Source organism: Dendrobates tinctorius, unplaced genomic scaffold (genome assembly GCF_039654945.1).
Source record: "Dendrobates tinctorius isolate UK_male_01 unplaced genomic scaffold, ASM3965494v1 ptg000028l, whole genome shotgun sequence".
In the NCBI taxonomy this organism is placed as follows: domain Eukaryota; kingdom Metazoa; phylum Chordata; class Amphibia; order Anura; family Dendrobatidae; genus Dendrobates; species Dendrobates tinctorius.
Genome location: NW_027361696.1, coordinates 90,971,426 through 90,992,197, shown reverse-complemented (window position 1 = coordinate 90,992,197; position 20,772 = coordinate 90,971,426). Strand labels below are relative to the sequence as shown.

Sequence of the window (20,772 nt, the reverse complement as noted above, 5' to 3'; positions counted from 1 at the left end):
TTTGGAGACAAGGAAATCTCCAGTCTGGAGTTCCAGTGGGAGCTGAAGTGTGTTATTTCCCACAAGGCTGGAGCCACAGTGGAAAGGACTTTTGCATGAACTCTTTAATTTTTCACATATGCTAGAAAAGGCCACTTTATGTTACTACTAGCTGAAGAGCCCGGAGTTGCCCGGGCATAGTAACTAACTACGGTTAGTTATGACAAATTATAATGATTACTTCTCTCTCTCTATATATATATATTATCTATCTATCTATATATATATATATATATATATATATATATATATATATATACACTGCTCAAAAAAATAAAGTGAACACTTAAACAACAGAATATAACTCCAAGTAAGGAACTCTCGCGGAAGTTACCGTGAGAATTCCAGAATTCCATTCTGTGGGAAAATCGCATTTTAAATTCCCGTGATTTTCCCGCGAAAAAACTAGTGATTTGCAAGCGTAATTAGCTTGCAGAATTCTAGCGTTTTCCAAGCGATCTGGAGCATCGCTTGGAGAACTGATTGACAGGTTGGTCACACGCGTCAAACATAGTGTTTGACAAGTGTGACCAACTTTTTAATACTGATGCTGCCTACTTTCAGTACAGCAAACTCACTCCAGAAATTCATTGTGGATCTCTGAATGATCCAATGTTGTCCTAAACGACTAATGATAAATATAATCCAACTGTGTGTAATCAAGTCTCCATATAAATGCACCTGCTCTGTGATAGTCTCAGGGTTCTGTTTGAAGCACAGAGAGCATCATGAAGACCAAGGAACACAACAGGCAGGTCAGTGATATTGTTGTTGAGAAGTTTAAAGCCGGATTTGGATACAAAATGATTTCCAAAACTTTAAACATCCCAAGGAGCACTGTGCAAGTGATAATAGTGAAATGGAAGGAGTATCATGCCGTTGCAAATCTATCAAGACCCGGCCGTCCCTCTTAACGTTCATCTCAAACAAGGAGAAGACTGATTGGAGATGCAGCCAAGATATTTGACTTGATACATCTAGTCCAGAAGTGGTTGCAGCCAAAGTCTTCCACTCCTGCCCAGATGGTTGAGCATGTGGTGATGGACAGATTCATAAACTCCTTTCCCAAGCCGGTGCAGACCTGGGTTACCCAGATCGATCCTCGGAACGTAGACGACCTGGTTGACCTAGTGGAGAGGTACCAGGTTGTTGAGAAATCCAGATTGTCCAGAAATCCTTAGGGAAACAGGACATAATCACTTCCCCAAACTAAAATACCCAAAAAAGAGGTAGGCTTACTACGGTGATGCTCTAAAGCAACAAATGGGGGACATCCAAATTCCACTGAGGGTCCCCCAAAGACTGTTGTTAAGGAAGTGGTCTGTTTGCGATGTCACAATCTGACACGTAGCCGCCAGGTGTCATATGTTCCCTGAACTGATGGACTGCAACCCAGCGTGCCATTGTTCATCTTCGGTGTATCAGGCCTGATGGGTGAACTGTTAACCCAGCGAGGGGCCGGAGGCATGTACCATGTCAGTTAATGGGCTACTGGTACTTGGACTCTTGTACTTGTGAAGTCTGGTAAGTCTGATCAGTGCTACACTTCCACACTAGTATATCCCTGACAAATTTGTGGACGCTTGCTTTATACATGGAGACGTCAAGGACTACCTGGTGGCCGGAGTAACCGTGGCAACAGACTGTGATACCATGTCCCATGAAGCAAAGGCAGTTAGGACTTGATACATCTAGTTATGTTGGGGCAGGATCTTTCCTTCTTTTGGGTCTTATGGCAAAAAGAGTCCGTACCAAGCTTAGTGGACAAAAGCCAGACCCCTCGTGAAGAGACCCTGTCAAAATCAAAAGTGGATGAGTTCCACTGTGTATCCTTGCAGGCGAGGAGGATGAGATGGTGACTGAGGAGACCAACATCCCTGAGATGAGAGTGTCTGGTGAAAACTTTGGGACTGCTCAAACTAAGTACCTTACCTTAAAGGGGTGTTTGATAATGTTATCGTCTGTAACAGGGTTGCTCAAGAGCCCGTGGCAGACACCAGGCTCCCACACTTTGCAGTCAATGAGGAGTTGTTGTATTGCTTGACTATACTGAGGGGAGGGGAAATCGCACAGCAGCTGTTGGTTCCAGGTCCCTATTGGCGAAGTGTTTTAGACATGGCCAATTTGCATGCTTTGAGGGAACAGCTAAGTGTAGAAAAAACTCAGGAGAGGATAATGCGGAGATTCTATTAGACCAGATGCTATCGGGAGACCTTCAATTATTGTAGGTCCTGCCCCACCTGCCAGGTAACTGCTCCCTGTTCCCACTTCGGAAGTCCTCGTGTCCCATTACCTGTTATAGAGGTCCCATTTGAGAGAATTGCGATGGGCTTAGTGGGTCCCCTAGTTAAGTCTGTACGGGGACAATAATACATCATGGTGGTCTTGGACCATGCGACCTGTTACTCGGAGGAGGCACCACTGAGGAACTCATCCGCCAAGTGTATAACACAAGAGCTTTTCTCAATTTTTTTTCTACAACCGGCCTGTGAAAGGAGATCTTGATGGACCAGCAGACACCCTTTAAGAGCATGCTGATTGGAGCTGTGTAGGGTCCTTTAGATCTCACAGTCTCACAGCTACGAACCTCTGTCTAAAATCCACTGATGGACAGCCTATTGTAGCATTTCAATAAGTCCTAAAAGGCTAAGGTCAAGAAGGTCACTGAGATGGATGGTCGAAACAGGCACTATCTGCTTCCGCTCCTGCTCTTCTCTATCAGGGAAATTAGTTCCTCAAACTGTTTTATGATCTCACTAATCGCTTGAAGCTCCTTGCCTGAGAGCTCGTCCCGAAGCCAAAGTAGAGGATGTCACGATTGCAGAGACTCTATCGCAGCCTAGAAGAAACAGTATCAAGAACTGCTGCAGTGGAACCTTGACCTAGTCTCGGAGTTACATTACCACCCATGGACTTCTGGCACATCTCCATGTTCAAGAGTGAAGATAGCCTTCTCAACACCTCATGAGTGCTTTCAATATGCCAATATGCCTTTCGGTCTACAGGGTGTAATCCCCAAAAAAGTGAAATGGGGAAGGAGGAGGCCTAGTACTTAGGTTACATTGTCAGGGAGGGCGAAATTAATCCACAAGTAAACAAGGTTGAGGCAATCCAGAAGTGGAGGGAACGCTTTCCAAGAAGCATGTGAGAACATTTCTTGGTATTGTTGGATATTATCGGTGGTTTATCCCAAATTTCACTATGATTGCCGTACCACTGACAGATTTCATTAACCCCTTCATGCCACAGCCCTTTTTTACATATCCGTTTTTCCCTCCCCTTCTTTCCAGAGCCATAACTTTTTTTTATTTTTCCATCAATATCGCCATGTCAGGGCTTATTTTTTGTGCGACAAATAGTACTTTTGAAAAACATCTTTGGTTTTCACATATCTTGCACTTGAAAATGGGAATAAAATTCCAAGTGTGGTGAAATTGCAAAAAAAAAGTGCAATTCCACAACTTTTTTGGAATTTTTTTATTTACCATGTGCACCAAATACTAAAACTGACCTGCCATTATGATTCTCCAGGTCATTATGAGTTTGAAGATAACAAACATGTATAAGTTCTTTTTTATTTAAATCATGAAAAAAGAATCCAAAGTTTGATTAAAAAAAAAAATTGTGTCATTTTCAGAGACCCATCCATTTTTCGTGATATGGGGCTGGGTGAAAGCTTATTTTTTTGTGTCAAGATGACGTTTTTAATTATACCAATTTGGTGTGGATGCGATCTTTTGATCGCCCGTTATTGCATTTTAATGCAATATCGCGGCAACCAAAAAATCATAATTCTGGCGCTTTGACTTTTTTTCGCTATGCTGTTTACAGATCTGATTAATTATTTTTATAGATTGATAGATAGGGTGATTCTGAACACAGTGATACCAAATATGTGTATATTTAATTTTTCATTGTTTTATTTTGAATGGGGCAAATGGGGGGTGATTTGAACTTTATTTTTTTTTATTTTTTAATACTTGTAAAAATTTTTTTTTTTTTTTTGCATGCTTCAATAGTCTCCATGGGAGACTAGAAGCTGCGCTAACTCAATCGCCTCTGCTACACACAGGCGATGATCAGATCGCCTGTATGTAGCAGAAATGCTCATTTGCCATGAGCGCTAACACCGGGCGGTGCTCATAGCAATCCGGCAATGACAACCATAGAGGTCTGCTGCAGAAGTCTGGTTGTCATGCCGACCTATTGGTGACCCATGATCATGTGACGGGGTCACCAATGGGCGGTATTAGTAACACACTTCCAGCGCAATCACATTAAATGCTGCTGTCAGCGACATTTAACAGGTTAACAGCCACAGGTGGATCGTGATTCCACCCATGGCTGTTAGGGTCACATGTCAGCTGTTCATGCACCATTTCTGGGGCAGCAGAGGGCTGAAGTTGGTAGGCTGGGGAACAATATTTTTGACACCTTCTAAGGCTATTAATGTCCACCCACAGCTGTCTGTATAGCCTTTGCTGGTTTGAATGTATAGGGGGCCCTACGTTATTTTTTTTCTGGTGTCCCCTGTAAATTCACCAGGAAAGGCTAAGCAAGCAGCTGTGAGCTGTTATTAATAGCCTGGGAATATTATGGGGTATTGTCCTTGTCCCAGGATGTTAATATCAGCCCCCACCTGTGGGCTTTCCTTATGCTGGTTATGAAAATTGTGGGGGAGCCCAAGCCGATTTTTAAAATTCTTTATTTTACACAGCAGTGAAACAGCTCCTGCTGAATACAACTCCCATAATTTTCACGTGGTTTCGCTGATCTCAAAGCGAGCAAGCAACAATGAAGAGATCTGCCTTCAGCAGCTGGCGCCTGGTAACAGTGTGTACTATACTTCTTTTTCCAGGTGCCAGTACGTGTCACACATGCAAAACACAAGCCGCGAAGACACCATCACATGTTTCTCAACACAAGCAATGACTAGCCAGGTCTTTCCCCGGGAAGGAACAACCATGGGAAGGGCAGTCTCCAATGAAGGAAACCACCTATGCCAAAACATGGTATCCATCCACAGACAGCTGTTTCGGGGTATTGACCCTCATCAGTGTGGAGTAGGAAACTGGCTAGTAAGAGCAATGCCTAGTAAAAGACTGTGAAAAATGAGGATGAATGTAGTCATGGAGATCAACATCCAACACTGCGGAGACACCATCACGTGTTTCTCAACGCAGTGATTCTAGAGCAATGCCCCCATCCCTTATGGGAAATATGCAAAAAACATGCAAAACACAAGCCACGGAGACACCATCACATGTTTCTCATCCCAAGCAATGACTAGCCAGGTCTTTCCCCGGGAAGGAACAACCACGGGAAGTTCAGTCTCCAATGAAGGAAACCACCTATGCCAAAACATGATATCCATCCACAGACAGCTGTTTCGGGGTATTGCCCCTCATCAGTGTGGAGTAGGAAACTGGCTAGTAGGAGCAATGCCTAGTAAAAGACTGAAAAATGAGGATGAATGAAGTCAAGGAGATCAACATCCAACACTGCAGAGACACCATCACATGTTTCTCAATGCAGTGATTCTAGAGCAATGCCCCCATCCCTTTTTGGATATATGCAAAACATGCAAAACACAAGCTGCGGAGACACCATCACGTTTCTCAACGCAAGCAATGACTAGCCAGATCTTCCTACTCCACACTGATGAGGGGCAATACCCCAAAACAGCTGTCTGTGGATGGATGCCATGTTTTGGCATAGGTGGTTTCCTTCATTGGAGACTGCTCTTCCCGTGGTTGTTCCTTCCCGGGGAAAGACCTGGCTAGTCATTGCTTGCGTTGAGAAACATGTGATGGTGTCTCCTCAGCTTGTGTTTTGCATGCTTTTACATTTTTCCCATAAGGGATGGGGGCATTGCTCTAGAATCACTGCGTTGAGAAACGTGATGGTGTCTCCGCAGTGTTGGATGTTGATCTCCATGAGTTCATTCATCCTCATTTTTCACAGTCTTCTACTAGGCATTGCTCCAACTGGCCAGTTTCCTACTCCACCCGAAACAGCTGTCTGTGGATGGATACCATGTTTTGGCATAGGTGGTTTCCTTCATTGGAGACTGCCCTTCCCGTGGTTGTTCCTTCCTGGGGAAAGACCTGGCTAGTCATTGCTTGCGTTGAGAAACATGTGATGGTGTCTCCGCAGCTTGTGTTTTGCATGTTTTTGCATATTTCCCATAAGGGATGGGGGCATTGCTTTAGAATCACTGCGTTGAGAAACATGTGATGGTGTCTCCGCAGTGTTGGATGTTGATCTCCATGAATTCATTCATCCTCATTTTTCATAGTACGTGTCACACAGACTGCACACAGATATAACACACGGACTCGGACAACTATTTATAACTATACTGCAATCTCTTACATATCTGCAGTAATACTATCTACCACTGTATGATCACTGTATGGTGGTAATATTGGTCTTGGTGTTTGCATAGTGATTTTTTTTAATAACAGCAGGGTCACCTGCTGAGGTTTCCCTATACTTAGTATGATTAATCCCTTCAGATTGCCATTGTAAAATTTAGGCCCGTCACATGCGCAAATTAAAGAAACCACTGGAGCCATAGGCGGAGGAGGACATGGGGATGGGTGGACCTTTACTCCTGCAGCTTTTTTGGTATAGAGGTGTAGATTTTAAGCAAGAGTGATGTTGCTTTCAGAGGAAGAAGCACAGTATGTCTGTGACTGGTGGGTTAATGTGAGGAGAGTGAGGCTTATATAGAGCAGGAAATCTGTGTCTCTCCCTCTTTCTTGCACAGGATGAACAGGAGGAAGCATTTCCCGCCCTCCCGCCCTGTTTATAATCATTGTCCTAAAACGTTTTAATTATTGCTTGTATGATGAATGCTTTATTGTATTTTTGAAATTACCATTGTATATTTTGTTCCAGGTTCAATTTTATCATGGCTATAAAGAGTTAACAGCATTAACCTTCTAAGCCCAAGGGAAGGGCCATCCTTCTGCCATGGTTCCCTAGAGGTTTCCTCCACAGGGGGTTTTTCCTCTCCTGAGCGCTGTAGGATGACTCTTTGTGAGTCGGAGGTTTACCAAGTTAGTCCCCTTAATGCTTTTGCAGGGACTTCTAGTTTATAAGTTTACTAAAGTGATTTATTTAAAAAAAATAAAGTGTCAAATGTGAATTCATAACCCATCACAGCTTTGCGGTTTAGGAGTCAGGTGGAAGTTGCAGACAAGTTAAGGTGGACTCATTTTCACTAATAGAGGATGTAAAACCTCATGGTGGTGAAGAGGCTCGGCTTTGGTGGCCAGCCTCAAGGACATTGTAATGGTAACATCAATCAGGGGCGGGCACAGTGGTTAAGCACAGGAGTGAGGATAATAGGGTCATTGGTGCCCTGAAAGTTTACTGGCTCTGCTTGAATGGCAAGCCAGTGCGTGCCACCCCTTTATGGCTGGCTGTCCTGGTTCCGTGTGTCAGACAGATGGGGATATCACAGTACTTGTGAATCCCAATGTACTAGCACTTCACCTGACTCCTACTGTGATTGTTTTAATCCTGTGATTTAAATAAAGCTGTGGCCATTTTGACAGCCAAAATAATGTGTTGTGTATTTATTGTAGTGCCTAGGTTTTCTATAGTTATGGTGGTTTTAAGATGGAGTGGGGGTTCGTCCCATATCTATGTCAGGATGCAACTATCCCTTTGAGCCGCTGCTTGTTCTTGTCCACTTTGGAGCTTCCTGCTATTAAGGTCAAGAATATAAGACAAACGTGTAAATCAGAAGTGGCTATCTCATTTTTAATTGGATACCACATGGGTTTGCACAGTGTGTTAGTCAATAGTGCTGTTCAGGTTACTGATTTTTCTTAGGGACTGAGTGTTCATGCAAAAAAAAAAATCTAATTTCAGATTAATCTCTCATTCAGATGTCAGTGATTTTTCTTGTGTGCATAAAAAAATGAAAAAAAAAAAAAGTTTGATTTTCATCAGTGTTTTGGACCTGATTTTCAGCATTACTTGGTCAGTGTTTCATTTTTTACCACTAGTGCTTCATCAGTGATTTTCTTGTTTGCTAGAAAAAACAAAACAAAAAAACTCCCACTGAAACGTTAAAAGGAACAGAAAGGAAGAAATCAGAAGCTCTAGTATCACCCATTGGGTATTGCAATCCTAAAAGTCAATATCAACACTTTTAATGACTTAGGATAAGAAGCCACACCTGACACTTCATTTGCAGACATGTGTCTTGGTGTGTTTGCCCCTCATCAGTGCAAAGTAGGATTTCTGATTTGGCTGAGTGAGAGGCTCTGCCAATGGATGCAAGGTTTAGAGTTTCTTGGAATGAATGGTCTGAATTGGCTTCTTGTCCTAGGTCATGTGGCCAGACTCATGATAGGGTCAACAATGACTTTTAGGATTGCAGCTTCCACTAAGTGTCATTAGAGTTCCAGTCCTCTTCCTCTCTGAATAAACTACTTACAATTTGACTTTCCTATGGAGGCATTGCATGGTCTTGAAGTTTAACAATTTTCGCCAACTTAGCGTTCTCCAAAAGGAGAAACTTTTCTGTTTAGATCCCTAAAAATGTGCAGTGTACAGATTGTGCAGGGATGTGTGCTGTCTGTGATTTTCATTGACTTGTATGGGAGATATTGATTTGCTACTAGTGATAAGCGAGCGTGCTCGGGTGGTAACCGACTGTCTTCGGCGTGCTTGAAAAATATATTCTAGCCTCCAAGGCTGCGTAATTCGCGGCTCTTCGACAGCCCCAACACCTGCAGGGATTGACTGTTTGTTAGGCCTGTTTGTTAGGCAATCCCCGCATGTGTTGCGGCTGTCGAACAGCCATGAGACATGCAGCCGCGGGGACTCGAACATATTATTCGAGTACGGCAAAGTCACTTGATTAGCACCCGAGCATGCTCAGATAACACCTTATCCCAGGGCGTTCGCTCATCACTATTTGTTACGAAAAATGGACATCTCCATGATTTTTCTGTGGACATGTATCTGCAAGCAATACACTTGCTTTGTACTAATAACCGCTGCATCAGTGCCAGTTCACTAGTATTTTTTGATGTTTGCATATTTGCATAGTAATTTGCAATTTTTCCTCTATATCTTTTCTGCTCATAGCTGGCAAAAAAAAAAATCTAATTCTGCGAAAGTAAAAAAAAGCCAAAGATATATCAGAAAGCACACTCCTTGGAAAAAAATGGCACCAAATGCATTTTTAAGTTACATTTATTTACATAAAGAAGGTCTTAATAAATCTTATTATTAGGAGAAAAAAAGGAAAGGAGAAGTATTGGGATACGGCGCAAACAAAGACATAAAAGCGAATAGTAAGGTCAGAAATGCTTCCAAGACAACTGAAAGGTTGTAGCACAAAAACCTAAGAAAATAATCATGTTGTGCAAATTCCCTATGATCTGGATATTATGTCCATGTGTGATACATCCGGCCCGAGATCTCCCGCATGAACACTGGGGGTCACTGTGGTATCAGCTGTGATAAGAGCAAAAATAAACTTTTCTCCATCCTTTCATTCCAAATCCTGAAAATTAAACTTGTGCTTCTGGTCCGAAGATATACAACAGGGATTATATTTTCAGAATAAATCTAGTTCTAACAGTGCATCGACATTTTATTAATTTGTGGTAAACTAGTTGCTTGATCTTCTGGATTGCTTGATTTACTGGATGCATAAGCTCTAAATATCTGAATATGTTGTTTTGTTTTTTTTAGAGAAAATGATCATCACATATTTACACAGTTCCTCGGTCTAAAGCAGTGCATTTCAAATCATGAGGTGACCTAAATTCAGCAGTGAGAATCCTCCTCCATCAGAGATATCGCAGCCCTGTTGGGCAATTGGTTAGGCCAATATGTTCATTACCCTACTGTAAACATCTCATGGTTACCTAAGGAGGACTGGTATACTTCTTCTCAAGCATTTGACGGTATCTTAAAGGAAATCTGCCTCCAGGAGACCCTGATTCCAGTGATGTGTCACTTACTGGGCTGCTTCCTGTAGTTTTGAAAAAACTACAGTTTGATCAGCAGGAGATTATCACTAGAGGATTAGTAAACTTCCTGTCAGGTAGTCCTCCATATTAATGAGCTTTGTATAACACCACCCCTGATTGGCAGCTTTCCGTGTATAGTCAGAAAGCTGCCAATCAGGGGTGTGGGCGGGGTTATACAGAGATCAACATTCAGGAAACTGGGAAATCTGCATCAGTTAAAACACAGATTTTATCAAAACTGCAGCAAACAGTCCAGTAAATGACACATCACTGGAATCAGGGTCTCTATCCCTACATCATGCTGCTCTCAGATATGGTAGAAAAAAACAGGTGAAAAATTTCCTTTAATTAAAGTTGAATAACATGATCTTTATGCAGCCTCTCCATCCCATGCCATGCCTAGTGGGTCTATAGGAAATAGAAACAGTTTGCATTTACACTGATGTAAAATGTCAGAGGAGCTGTGTTGTGAACCAGATTTCTAAATAATTGCCTTTTGAAGGGAACCTATCAGCAAATTCATGCTGCCAAAACCATGGGCTGGATGAATTAGAGCCTAGCTGCCTTATTTCAGCCGCAGTGCATGGTACCTAACCATCTTCCCAGAGTTTATTTTTTCTGGTTTCAGAATGAAACCTACACGACAGCGGTAACTCATCCAGTCTTTTATTCATGCTGGCCGTTGTTCGGGCAGCATGAAACAGCTGACAGGTTTCCTTTCAGTAGGACCTTTTGTAGCTTCCATGCCACAACTGGTGGAAAGTGGATGGTTTGCAGTCAGCGCCATCAGTACTGCCCATTCTGCTTACAGATAAGTGTTTTGCTATATACTTCCAGGTTAGCTGACATACACTGCACACCTCAGTAGCGATCAGATACCTGTGAACCCTTCCTAAAGCAATCCTGATAAAGTAGGGCCATGGCAGGTTTCCTATAAGTCCTACCCAAAGGTGGACTTTCCTATTCGAGACCTGTGGAACAAAACCTGCCCGTCAAGTAGGTATCGAAGAGGAAGAGGAATTTTGCACATTGGCCATGGTGCCTAAAGTTATGGCTCTGATCGATTGCATCCAAAGAAATGTTTTTTGGAATATTCTTATGTAAGTTTTGCAAAAAGAAAAAATGCTTCGGATATGATGTGGTTTTAGTAGTACGGTTTATTATATTGTGTGCACCTTTACAGTGCTTTTCTTTTCTTTTAGATTTTGCAATTACGGTATCTTTTTTTTTTAACAATTCAAGATCTCCATAAAAGCACATAGATAATATAAAACAGTTTCATCTCCTTGTCTCCCATTGCTTTTATTTTGCCACATAAATACATATTGTCCTGACAGATATATATGTTCTATGAGCAGTTCTCCACTTATTTGATATCAGTTGCTCTCATTTCTTTGCTGTTGCCATCTTGGCAAGGGAACTTTCACTTGTAAATCCTTTTTTATTGGCTTTCACTTCTTTTTTCAAAACCTGTCAAAAAAAAATAAACACAAATAATAGATTATGTGATAGCGGATATGCTCGTTACAGAATTTACACATTATTAAAGGTAAATGTGATGTCTTCTAAGTGTCCATAATAATCACCACGTATAGGAACAGCAGCAGTTTTCTCCCATTGAACTGTTCATCCCCAAGTACTTGGGTTGCCCCCAGGCTATGTACTGTACCTGCTCCTACATTAACTGGCCAAGCTTTATTCTAGAGGTCCTTAGGATATAACACATTAAGACAAAGCCTACGCTCGAGCAGATAATAAACAGCCAAAAGGTAAAAGTCAGGGCACAATTTATAGTTCAGCAATAAATATCAACCTTAGGGATATTTCTACTTACAATCACACATGCGTTACTGTATACTCGTATAATCAAGGCTAAAAATAAGAGTATTATTTACAAGAAGCCAATGACAAAAACAAATCCATAATCATACATGTGGAAAGATGTCATTAGAAGTGATCAGAAAAGTACATATTATTTAAATTAGGTTTTTAGTAATATATTTTTTATTTGTAGTGGTCACATCAGAATGAGACAGCTTTGCTGTGTGTACTGGGCCAGAGTCAGCAGAGCGCAACGGACTGAATGACAGCAATATTGTACTGCTGGAGACCTAGATAAGAATGGATAGTAAGATTATATGACATATACACTAATAAAGCTTTGGTCACATATAATTTTTTCCTGCATTGAAGGCATACCTCTGGAATATTTGCCAACATGCAACCTACAGTGGGTATAGAAAGTATTCAGACCCCTTTAAATTTTTCACTCTTTATTTCATTGCAGCCATTTGTTAAATTCAAAAAAGTTAATTTTTTTCTCATTAATGCACACTCTGCACCCCATCTTGACTGAAAAAAAACAGAAATGTTGAAATTTTTGCAAATTTATTATAAAAGAAAAACTGAAATATCATGTGGTCATAAGTATTCCGAGTTCCGACCCTTTGCTCAGACACTCATATTTAAGTCACATGCTGTCCATATCCTTGTGATCCTCCTTGAGATGGTTCTACTCCTTCATTGGAGTCCAGCTATGTTTAATTAAACTGATAGGACTTGATTTGGAAAGCCACACACCTGTCTATATAAGACCTCACAGCTCACAGTGCATGTCAGACCAAATGAGAATCATGAGGTCAAAGGAACTGACCAAGGAGCTCAGAGACAGAATTGTGGCAAGGGACAGATCTGGCCAAGGTTACAAAAGAATTTCTGCAGTACTCAATGTTCCTAATTACTCCATAATCCTTAAATGGAAGAAGTTTGGGACCACCAGAAATCTTCCTAGACCTGGCCGTCCAGCCAACTGAGCAATCGTGGGAGAAGAACTTTGGTGAGAGAGGTAAAGAAGAACCCCAAGATCACTGTGGCTGAGCTCCACAGATGCAGTAGGTGGATGAGGGAGAGTTCCACAAAGTCAACTATCACTGCAGCCCTCCACCAGTCAAGCCTTTATGGCAGAGTGGCCTGACTGAAGCCTCTCCTCAGTGCAAGACATATGAAAGCCAACATAGAATTTGCTAAAAAAACACATGACGGATGCCCAGCCTATGAGAAATAAGATTCTCTGGTCTGCTGAGATGAAGATAGAACATTTTGGTAATAATTCTTAGCAGTATGTGTGGAGAAAGCCAGGCACTGCTCATCACCTGCCCCATACAATCCCAACAGTGAAACTTGGTGGTGGCAGCATCATGCTATGGGGGTGGTTTTCAGCTGCAGGGCAAATCAACCCACTTGAGCATCTCTGGAGAGACTTGAAAATGGCTGTCAACCAACGTTCACCATCCATCCTGACAGAACTGGACAGGATCTGCAAGGAAGAATGGCAGAGCATCCCCAAATCCAGGTGTAAAAAACTTGTTGCATCATTCCCAAGAAGACTCATGGCTGTACTAGCTCAAAATGGTGCTTCTACTCAATACTGAGCAAAGGGTGTGAATACTTATGACCATGTGATATTTCAATTTTTTTTCTTTTTTAATAAGTTTGCAAAAAATTCTATCTACATTTCTGTTTTTTTTCAGTCAAGATGGGGTGCAGAGTGTACATTAATGAGAAAATATGAACTTTTTTGAATTTACCAAATGGCTGCAATGAAACAAAGAGTGAACACTTTAAAGGGGTCTGAATACTTTCCATACCCACTGTATGTCCTTATATAGAATTAGTGTAATTTAGCATAAATGCAGGAAGAGCTTTGTAAGGAAAAAAGATGCAGTAGGATAATACCATATGGAAAATGACAATGGTAGAAGAGATCAATCCCTCCCTTTTGTATAAGCACACTCACCATGGGTGCTATGTTCAGGACACAACATCTATCCAGGTGTGTCATTAGTCAGCTGCTACCAATCCAGTAAAGGCAGGGCGATACACTTTCTTGAATCTAGAACCAGGAAGAAGCCTAGAAAGATTAGATGCACTGCTGCACTGCTTGTTGTGAAAAGTACTGTTTTATTAGGCTCATTCCTGTTTTCCTGTGTGAGTCCGCGATCGGTAGCTGCTCCTGTTTCCTTTCTGCGGCTAGCCGCTAACACTACCTTATCAATAATAAAGAAAGAAAATTAGAGAAAATCTTTAAGAGGGTTGCTGCTCAGAAATGATGGAAAGGGATATGAATATATCTAAAAAAGAAAAGTTTATTTACAAAAATGCATATGGCTATGCGTTTCAGCACCTAAGCCTGAAGAAGGGACTTGTTCATCAATCCTGAAATCCGTAGCCCTATGAATTTTTAGTTAAACTTTTTGTTTGGATATATTCATCTCCCTTATCATTTCTGTGAAACAACACTTTTAGAGAATTCCCAAATTTATTTTATTTTCATTTCATAGATTAAATGGTGTTATCAGTGACTAGCCACGAGAGAGCAAGCATGAACAGCTAACGATCACTGCTTCAACCAATGAAAACAGGAGCGTGCCTAATACACTTTTCACAACAGGCAGCATTGCTGTGCATCCCATCTTCCTAGATTTCTTCCAGCTTCTACATTCGGCACCAATGGACTCACAATGTAAAATAAAACTATATGTCAGCTCTGTGTACAAATTTTATTTAGCCCCTCTGTAGTGGAAAGCAATTTTGATTTTCTATATGGTAAAACATAAAAGTCCAGTATATGTAAAATGGACACTTAGACTTTGGGTGCATGGAGTCCTATAGATACATTTGGCATTCAATAATTTCCCTATATACAGTCATGTTCAACAACTTTGCTTCTCAAGTCCTCAGACAGTTCTCTTCTCCGCTTTCTGTTCTCCACACAGGCACACCATGCAAAGATTGAGTCAATATCTCCCCTTTTTTCTGATTTCAGGTGTGATTTTCATATTGCCCACACCTGTTAGTTGCCATAGGTGAGTTTCAACAAGCATCACATGCTTGAAACAAAGTTTTTTATCCACAATTTTGGAAAGGTGCCAACAATGTTGTCTGGCCCATTTTTGGGGTTTTGTGTGAAATTATGTCCAATTTGCCTTTTTTCTCTGTTTTTCTGTGTTGTTCCAATACACAAAGGAAATAAACATGTGTAATAATTTCCTGGGAGAGATACTTTATTTTCTGGAACAATTTCAAGAGCGCCAACACTTTCGTCCATGACTGTATATGCGTGGTTTGTTCATATAATGAGATATGAACACAACCTAATGCCCTGGATACTCTTTGGCCATTTCCTGGAGGAGTTCCAAGAAAAGGAACAAAATAGAGAAATAAAACACAATAGTGCAGTGCACAGAATACATCAATGTCATGAGACGTGAAGGGGGACAGGGCAGGATGATAGGATCTTTTAGTCAAGTAGCCATTCTTATTAATTAACGTCATATACATTACATATCCGTTAAATCAATTTCTAAGTTACAAGCCGCAAGTAAATATTGGTGAAGAGGCAGAAACAAGGCACATCAATCATTACAAATTCCAGCCTTATGATTGCATACATTATCAATCTGCTGATTCCTCCTGGCAGTAATGAAGCCCAGCTCAGATCCCCGGTCACGGCGCTGGGTTTCTTTTCATACTGTTACTTTCTGAATATAAACAGAAACCAGCACTGCTTGATTCACTTTGCAAATAGAAAACTATCCGCCCTCTACCCTTCGCCAAGCAACACTTATCAGCGTAGACCAAGGAAAAGGAAACTGCGGAGAAGAAAACATTATGGCAATGAATGCGCTGATGAAATACAGAAAAAATGCAAATCCATCCTCACATGGAAATAGAAAATTAATGATTGCGAGCAAAACTGTATTGAGATGGGATTGATGCAAAAATTATTTAGAAACCAGACAAGTGAGCAGCGCTACAGAATGAATTATGGACAAGATGGGATGGAAACCCCTCAATAACCCACTACTTCAACCCATCTACCATAAGAGCCCTCAGATTTGTAGATGGAACTATTTACTGTCTGTTATAAAGCAGTTGTTTCGGATTAGAAAAAAATGATTTTTTTTTTTGTTATAGATGTTTTAGCTCATCCAAAATGTAATTTTGCTGCAATACCAGACAAAAGTGGCTCCGTTCTGTTCCCAAGGGAAAACCACCCTTCCACCCCCAAATCTTATGTCCTATAGTTTCCTGAAATGCATTCTTAGAGTCCCTCTAAATTCTCTTGCTTAACACATGTCTGTCAAATTACAGACTAGCGTCGCGATTCCACCCCTTAGTTTGTCTGCTGTTACTGATGGCTCAGTGTCCAGCCAGGTGCAGGGGTGTGCTGAGCATCAATGTATTGATTGACAGCTCGGCGTCCAATGTGAGAGTGGGAGGTCTGAGCTGTCTTAAGGTGTTCTGAGTCCACGTGATCGCCCAGCTACTTAGCTGGGCTGTTAATAAAAGACCTCTAATCAGATGTAGCTTCAGCTAAGTGTGATTGGTCTTCTCTGTACAAATAAAAGTAAGGTTAACCAGCTCACCCCAGCTAGGTGTCCTAGGAAGCACGGAACTGCAAGGAACCACTTGCAAGATGAAAATAGGAGAAGATAATCTAACTTTCAAAAGGCAAAATTTATTGAGTTAAAAAAAAGATTCCATCATGAGTGTAGACGCAACTATGTTGTTCGAACTTCCATTGCATTTTTTAACAAAGCTTCTCTGTGCCTAATGTTTTGCTTGATGATCTTTCATTGCCTGACCTTGTAACTTGTTCTGACCCTCCATCTGTTTAACACTTTTGCTCAGATCCGCTATCCTTCTGGTATTTTGATCTCGGACTGCCACCTGACTACTCTTTTGTCACTTTGCTCTGTTTATGATATACCTCCCAGGCTTTACCTCGGACTACTTGACCATTCCAACTCACGGCTTGTCCATGAGAAGTGACTCAACGTCACTGCTACATTCACACATCTATATCTATTTTTACATCCATGTAAAATGGACATTTTTTCCCGTATGTGCCATCTGTATTGCACCAGTTATTCTCTCATCCATTTTACCTCCTTCCCAACATATGATGTAATAGTATGCTTTATGTTGAGTTCCTGCATATGGAGTCCAAAAAATCCATGGCCTCAGATGTTCTCCAAATAGTTACCTTTATTATATCATAGCATATAAAGGATAAAAAAGGTGATGTTTCTGCCACATAGGGCCTTTTTCAAGCCATATACAATGTCACCTAAATGTTATCCTAACTTTTTGGAGCAGAACATATGGTGTATTGGATTATTCAGATTTAGTAATATGGCAATATCTTGAGGAGTTGCACCAAGACTGCAAAGACTTCGGAGTGGTGCATAGGACAGCCCAATTTTGACCGGTATGGGTTCTTGTGTATGGCACAGGCTCAGGAGCTGAACCTGCAGCATACCAGGTTGATTCAGCAGCCAAAGAGAGTTCTGATTGCTGTAGTTTAATTATGTAAATGATGCTGTCAAATGATGTCAGAGATGGGGAACACAATCACCAGCTTCTACTGACACCACCTCCAACAATCAATGGATTGGAATAGCATCCAGGGGCCTGCTCAAGTCCTCAGTATCCATCATTTTGGTCCTCCTATAAAGCCCAGCGTGTGACATTATTTCACTATGTAATGCAATACTGGGATATTGCACTATAGATATTATAAGGAATAAAACGATCGCAAGTTTTATTTCACCAAAAAATGTATAGGGCAGATAATGTGCTGCTGTCTTTTTTTATATCATTATATTGATATGTCTGTTTTAGTAAGTGTTAGTATTTCCCATAAAATAACAATTCTGGAATATAATTTCTTAGAACTCTACATTGTCTTGTTCCTTTGTTATTCCTCTTCAGAATTTATGAATAAATATACAAATGGGCATCACTACTCCATTTGTCAAACAGGTGTGATTCTACAAAGTCATACACTGGCAGCATTGATTGGACAGTGTCACACTGTGTGGAGACACTCCCCCATCTGATAACACCCAGATGTCAATATATCCATAAGTTGCAAGGAGGAATAAAATAGGAAAGGCATAATGCAGAATTCTGAGCAAATGTGATTTAAACCCTTTACGACCATTGACGTATATTTACCTAAAAAGTCCCTGCCTTTGATGAGGGCTCTAATGCTGAGCCCACAACTTTCTCAGCACTTGATGGATGATTTAATCATCCATTAAGTGCCTTTAACAGCCCCAGGTGGAGCAAAGATCGTCAAGCAGCTGTTAATCTGTCAATCACTGAATTTAACACAAGCAGGCTGGAAGCTCATCACAAAACCAGCTCATCAGCGCACCTGTCACATGATCATGGGACACCGATGAGTTGTCATGGAAGCTGGGGGTCTGCAGAAGACCCTGAGCTTGTCATTGTGAATATCCTGTGAATGCAGGTTTGTGGCCGTCATTCATAGAAGATCGTGATTTTTGCTATACATGTAGCACAAGTGATTGGATGATCGCAGCATCATGTCTCTTATGGGGACTATTGAAGTCAGTGAAAAAAAGTTTTAAAAAATAAAATAAAAACAGAAAAGTTCAAATCACCGCCCTTTTGTCTCCGAGTAAATAAAACTATAAAAACAATAAAAATTACACATATTTTGTATTCTCTGTTCAAAAATGTCCAATCTATCAAAATATATAAACAATTACTCCAATCGGTAAATGGCGTAAAGAGAAAAAGAATGAAAATGCCAGAATTATAATTTTTTTGGCTGCCGCAATGTTGCAACAAAATGCAATAAGAGGTGATCAAAACATTAATCTAACCTAAAATAGTATCAATAAAAACGTCAGCTCAAGCTGCAAAAATTAAGCCGTCACTCAGCGCCAGATCAAAAAATTAAAATGCTATGGGTCTCAGAAAATGGCGACATAAGCAAAATTAATTTTTCTTACAAATTGTAGAATTATTTTTCACCATTTAAATAAAAAAAAAAACCTATACATGTTTGATATCTGGGTCTTTGGATTGACTTGCGGAATCATAGTGGCAGGTCAGTTTTACCATATAGTGAACATGGGAAATGAAAACCCAAAGAACAATTGTGGACTTGCAGTTATTTTAAAATTTCACTGCACTTGAAATATTTTTTCCCGTATGTCAGTGCACTATATGGTAAAGTCAATGGTGTCATTCAAAAGTAAAGCATGTCCCACAAAAAAAAGCCTTCACATGACCATATTGATGGAAATATAAAAAAAGTTATAGCTCTTGGAAAAGGGGAGAAAAAACAAAAGTGCAAAAAACAGAAAATTGAAAGGTCTTGAAGGGGTTAAAATTATTATTTTTAAGGAGAATACAGGTTTGTTGGTATGTACATACCTCTACCATGCATCATCTTTTACTCCAGTATCTCGCGAAGGTGATGTCCAGACTAACATGTCATGTGTGCACAGTAATGATATGTTGACTGCAGAGTAGAATTGAGCGAAACAGGTTGGTCAAATTCAAAAATAGCCGACTTTAGCTAAAGTCGGGATTCGCTGATCGAAACCCGACCACAGCGTGAGGTCGGCCATGAGGTCGCCACAGAGCGCCAAAGTCGCGTTTCAAATAATGCTTCCAGCGTCTTTTCTCAGCCAATGATGGAGGACGCACACTGTGGGCAACGTGATGACATGGGCAGCGGCCACCACCATCTTAGAGAAGAGCATTGATGCGATTGGCTGGCTTTGTGTGGCGTCACAGTTGGTATAAAAGGCCGTGATCACCGACCTCCATATTACTTCTGCTGATCTTAGAATAGGGAGAGGTGCTGCTACTGATTCTGAATAGGGAGAGCGTTAGGCAGGGAAGAAGAAAAAAAAATTGCTTCTGCTGATAGCGCTTTTCACTGTACAGTTAGTGTGCAGTGAAAGGGGAGGATTTTTGTTGTGCGCAGCAGCGCTGGTGGTGATTAGGCTGCCTTTTAAGGCTACCTGATAGCTGCATTGCTGTGTGCACACTGCTGTTCAAACTGCTTTTTTCAAAGCACTCCAACTTTTATTATTTTGTTCTGGTGACTGTGAGTTACTGAGCGTTCATTTTTTCACACACCGCATAGCGGTGTATGCTCCTCACACACTACCGTGTACCGGCTGGTATCACTGACAAATAGAAGCTATCTTGGTGTGACTCTGGAAAAACAAGCCGTGGAGATTTTCCATTTTTCCAGACCTACACCTTATAGAGCTGTCCGCTTTTCAAACAGTTTCTTACATCTGCGGTTTGATTAGTCAAAACTAGACAGAAACAGCATGTGTCAGTCCGTAGACGGAGATTGACAATTTTCCATACAGACACCGTATAGCGGTGTACGCTCCTCACACACTACCGTGTACCGCCTTGTATCACGGACAAATAGAAGCTATCTGGGTGTGACTCTGGAAAATATAAGCCGAGGAGATTTTCCATTTTTCCAGACCTACACCAGAGCTGTCAGCTTTTCAAACAGTTTCGTATATCTGCTGTTTGATTACGGTCAAAACTAGACACAGACAGCGTGTCACTCCGTATAAAAATAGACGGAGATTGACAATTTTCCATACAGACACCGTATAGAGGTGTCTGATTCTCAAACAATATTGTATATCTACCGTTAGCATTACAGTCACATCTATACAGAGTCAGCGTGTGTGTGTGTGACACTCCGTAAATACATATACAGAGATTGTTAGTTACACAAAAAACGCATACAGCTGTACACTTCTGATACAGTTCTGTAAATCTGCTTGTTGGATTACGGTCAAATACATACTGGGAGAGCGTTTGTGACTAATAAAATATATACGTAGCTTTAATTTTTTTAATACACCTT

General features: G+C 40.9%; 1 protein-coding gene across 1 annotated transcript in view; it reads right to left on the bottom strand.

Moving 5' to 3' along the window:
* Positions 1-11,182: 11,182 nt before the first annotated feature.
* The window catches only part of ODAD1 (outer dynein arm docking complex subunit 1), a 263,115-nt gene continuing 253,525 nt past the window's right edge, over positions 11,183-20,772 (bottom strand). Inside the window, exon 15 of the mRNA XM_073571160.1 lies at positions 11,183-11,513. Coding sequence (XP_073427261.1) covers positions 11,430-11,513 — 84 coding nt within the window. The 3' untranslated portion in view covers positions 11,183-11,429. The remainder of the gene's footprint in view (positions 11,514-20,772) is intronic.